The following is a 4,896-nucleotide window of genomic DNA, read 5'->3' as shown; positions in this document are numbered from 1 at the left end:
GTTGCCGTACACAAGATAAATGCAGGCTTCTCTGCCTGAAAACTTACTACGGTACAAAATCTATGTGGCACATATTAAATAGATTAAAAGCTAGCAGGTGTGTAGATATAAGCAATTCATTGTAAACAGAATGAAGTAAATTGAGCAAAGGGACACTTTTTTCATCAAGCGTTCCTTGACACACCAATGTTTGGGAATAAAATACAGAATTATTGCTGTTAAAAGCAGTGAATTGGGAAGGAGAGATAACATGGTAAGGGTTATCTAGATCATACTGTGCACAATAATCTTTTTATCTCTTTATCTGAAGAAATGAGGCTTAAGTAATTGCAGCGTTGGGTGTTTCCTTTTCCATTCATCCCTTTCACCTCCAAGGGCTTTTGAACATGCTGGCCTACTTAATCATATTGGCAAAGGTGGGCAAAGGTTAAATTCCTACAACTGGGTAAAAAATAAGCAGTTAACACATGAGAGAAGAAGGGGAAGGCAAAGCACAGGCGTTGTGCAGCTGCCAGGCTGCACAGGGTCGTATTTACCGCTTGGCCAGTAAGCGCAGCTCTGGCTTTGGGCTTGTGCGTTCCTTGTGCAGCGAGCATATCGCAGTGTACGAGAGAGGCAGTGAGACCCGGCATTACTGCTGTAGGTAGAATTCTGTACCAAAAACACAAACCCTCAAGAAACAAATTTCAGTCGAGTTTGTTGCTTATAGAGGAGCTTGTTAATACGAGCAGTTCCAAGGTCATATTTCTAGGTCTTAAGTATGAAGTCCTACAGAATTGGGGTTATTCTGCCAGGATTTTCATGCCTGAGTAATAATAACTTCTGCTGGAAGTTATCACTCCCATCCAGTAGAAGTAACAAGAAAGAACATATCTGTTGCTCATCTTCCAGGGCTTCAGATTATAATTTCATGGTCATCTGAGTTAATATTAAATTTATGAACTAGAGTATCTCCAGAGCAGATAAGCTGCCAATTTTGCTGACTCTGCTTCGTGGGCAATAACCTCTTCTAGGAGAGAGGGGCAGAGAGTGAGGGACACTGAGCTGCATCCAGCATGAATTGCCAGAGCATGGGAAGGAAGAGAGACAGCCGGTTCGTGGCAGCGAAGCACAATACTGCAAGAGAAAGTGCCTCCTGGTGGGATTAAAATACTGAATTTTTCATGGACAAGGGAAAACTTCGTCATTTCCTACAAGAATTTACCCAGAGAGATGATTTGTGAGTGTAGATTCTGCATTAATGTAACAGAAAAAACAGATGGCATGAATTGCAATGTCTGGAAGGTAAAGCTTCAGGCCAGAGCTAAGGTCTGACTCTCAAGGCTATCAAACCATTGGAACGATTTCCCTGGAGGTGTGTTAGCTTAGCCATCGCATGAAGTATTTAAATCAAGACTAAGAACATAAATTAAAAATGGCTTTGCTGAGTCAGATCAGAGGCTCTTCTGGCCCAATGTTGAGTCTCTAGAAGCGGCCAGTGAGGAAAGGGAGCTTGGCAGGGGATGAGATGGGGCTCCCAGCAGTTGCTGGACTCATTTCCATTCCCTCTGGGATATTGTGACAGGTCATCTCTTTTGGAGAACATCAGTGAACAGAATCCACATTATCTTCCTGAAGTTGATAAGTCCTAACCTGGTATGCCCTTGGAGAAAAGTCATTCCAAAACTTGGTATCCATCTTTATATCTTTTTAACTTACAATGTTAAATGTAAAATATGTGTTTTAAGCAGAAGTTATAGTCTTCGTGCAAAAAATCAGTGACAATTTCTGCTCTGTGTACAAGATCACATCAGTGATGCCTCTGATTTCTGTTAGTCCCAAAATTGCTGGGCAAAGTTGATAATAAAAAACCCCTCATTGACTTCCATGGATTATTGCATTCTAATCCTGAACCCAAAGCAATGGTTTGATTCTGATTAACATGCTGGTGCCCTATGAGCATCTCCATGTTTCATAGAGGTTAGGAAGAGAAATGAGGACAAAAAGCATCAGAGAAGTAAAAGAAGTACAGCAATTGCTGTGTGTCCACCATACCAAGCCCAACATTGTGCATCTGTTTCTGAGTAAATCTGGCTTTCCTGGAGACTCGCCTGCAGGCATCAAACCAACTGGTTATTTCCTTATTACATTTACAGGAGAAATCCATCATCATCAGTTTACTCAATGATAAGATTTTGTCTTAGCAAAATCAGCTGAGTACCAGTGCATCAATGTAAGCATGACACTATATAAATAAATACATAAATAATAAAGATGTATATATTCACTGAGGCATGGAGATCCTTTAAGAGAAAAAGAAGAACAAGCATATTCCTCAGAAATGTGAGTCAATAGATTATTATAATGTTGGTTTTTAAAATTATTTTTTTTTAAAGAGAAAAAAGTGATATGGTTGTATTTGCAGCAGTGTTTTTGCAGTTGTATTTGCAGCATATTTCCACTGAAGATTAGGAGAATTGATGACCTTTGATGATGTAACAAAGTACTTAGGGAGAAGCAGCTGGAGGGATAATAAGAGCAAACAGAAGTTGAAGAGATTTCTTCAGTGCACAGGAAGTATGTCTTAATCCTTTTGGTTGTTGATGTGACTGAATCCTGCGTGCAGGGCAGTTTTGTTCATGAAGAGGACTTTAAAACAGATATCATCGCACCAAAATGTTGTTGCCAGGGCAGAGGCGGAAAAAGATCGGACTAATGTTACTCCTACGTGTGATACAAGATGACCCGAGAATTTGAGAATGTATGTGCTCAGTGGTTTACCTGCACATTCCTGATACATACTTCGGCCATTAGAGAAATATGTGCCCTTTTAAAACAAAAAGATACTGGTTTAAAACATGTTGCTTGCCAATGCTTGCGATGTTTTAGGAAGGTGTAGCATGGCAATGAGCATTACGGAAACCTAAGGCATTGCAAGTATGAAAGTGGCAGGAAGGTTTTTTTCTTCCTTTACTGAAATATATTGTAATTCTGCCCGGTTATCACCAGGTGGCAATAGCATGGTCTTAAAAATCTTTTTTTTTCTGAAATGGGGCACACTTATACATAAGGAAGTGATGTATCCCTGTGCTGCAACCATTCCGGGAAGCAGTTAGATTACAGTCCCCAGCAAGGTTTAGATTTCCGTCTAACTTTTTTTGTGTACAGAGCTGTAGCCAGTGTTGAACATACTAAACGTTAAGATTCCAGTTTTACATTTGTAACGTTTAACTCTGCTTTTTTTTCTTTTTTTTTTTAAAGAATTTGGGTCATGATGAAGAGCTTCTTTTTGTCTCTCTCACTTGTCTCTGTTCTGAACAGCTTCTCAGAAGTGCAGGGAGGGAGATGGAAAGGTGAAGGTACAACACAAAACCTGGAAAGTATTGTCATTGGAAGATGCTATGAGTATATTAGGATTGTGAATCCTTCTGTTGGGTAAGTTTTGCTTGTTTCTGGATTAGTTTTTTATGTTCAGTTTTTTATGTTCTGATTAATAAGTGATTATTAATCAGAAGCCTGAGGTTTTGTTCCTAGCCATGAAAGTGATCCTCTTGAAGCCAACATGTTTGTACCTGTCTGGAGACAAAAAAAAAAAAAGGGTTTTGATGGATGTCATATTAATAAGTAGTGTAATTAAGATTTTTAATCCTTCAACTTTTTATATCACATTTCTCCCCACTAGTGCCACAGTGTTCTCTAAGGAGAACACCACCCAGAAATGGTGGGGGTGGTATTTATGAAGTACTAAATCTGACAGTGCTCCTGGAAAGACAAGCTTTACTTTGTGTGCCTTGTCTGTCAGGTCACGTAGGAAAGAAAGTACCACGCTTTATAGCTTATCCTTTGCTACTGGAAGAGACTGTTTAGCTCATCCATTTGAAAAAATAAAGTGGTAATCAACTGCTGAAGTATGATTACCCATGAGCTTTCATTGTCTGTGTTAATCACACTTTTTGCCAAAATGGACTTTTTTTCTGTCTTCCTTATATGGTATGGGGTTCAGTAAAAAGGAAAAACTAAGAATGACAGTCTCCTGGAGTTCAGTCCTTTATTCTGCCACTAAAATTTTTCCTCATAGTTTGAACAGGTATTTGCAGAGGGGTGCTGGCTGAGTTCCTGCAGCATTGAATCATGGTCTGAAACGTAGTATCTATCAGTAAATATCATCTCCCTACCTCAAACCTCACATTTTTCAGTTCCTGCTGCGAAAGAGGAAGATAAAGAAAACGACATGTTTCTTCCTAATAACATTTTTAAATGATCAGAAGTGGTTTAGTTCAAGTTCCCCATGAAAGGAAAAATCATTCTGATGCCAGTAACCTGGCACTAAAATTTCATCTGAACAATTGGAGTTTGGCAAGTTTATAAACACATCACAATAGAAAGTGACAGGAAGCTGTAACTAAAGTTTTCTACACATCTGCAATATGATGTATAATATAAACTGCAAAAACTTAGGTCAGGTAACAGTTGTGTAGCTGTATGAAGTAGGTCTTGCAGTAGGCTCTAGATAGGTAGAGTTTCTCTTGGAGTTAACAGATTATCACATAATTTATATCTGAATCAGGACATGACTGATAACACAGAATGCACTTATATGAGCAACATAAAGGATTGTTATCGTGGAAATGCTAACTTTGTCATTAACAGATTTGGGCTTTTAGAAATGTAAAAACAATACTCTTGAAAGTATTTCTGTGTGTCTCATGGTTATGACAGTTTTGCAGTCTAATTAATTCCTGAGACATTTCCAGAATACAATTTTAAAATTGAGAAGTCTGAACACATTCGTCAAAGTATTCTTGCTCAGAATAGCATGAAGCCAGGTGGGTCATTAGGACTGCTTTCCTGAATTCAGACCCAAAATGACATTATAAAAAGAAGAGCTGCACAATTTATTTCATATTATGTGTATTT

At 38.6% G+C, this 4,896-nt stretch overlaps 1 protein-coding gene across 1 annotated transcript in view; it reads left to right on the top strand.

Moving 5' to 3' along the window:
- The first annotated feature begins 3,250 nt into the window (after positions 1–3,250).
- Positions 3,251–4,896, top strand: part of BST1 (bone marrow stromal cell antigen 1) — a 15,652-nt gene continuing 14,006 nt past the window's right edge. Inside the window, exon 1 of the mRNA XM_009867994.1 lies at positions 3,251–3,414. Coding sequence (XP_009866296.1) covers positions 3,251–3,414 — 164 coding nt within the window. The remainder of the gene's footprint in view (positions 3,415–4,896) is intronic.

This window comes from Apaloderma vittatum, unplaced genomic scaffold (assembly GCF_000703405.1).
Source record: "Apaloderma vittatum isolate BGI_N311 unplaced genomic scaffold, ASM70340v1 scaffold23514, whole genome shotgun sequence".
Classification (NCBI taxonomy): domain Eukaryota; kingdom Metazoa; phylum Chordata; class Aves; order Trogoniformes; family Trogonidae; genus Apaloderma; species Apaloderma vittatum.
Note: the sequence above shows the minus strand (reverse complement) of the source record. Positions and strands in the feature narration are given on the sequence as shown.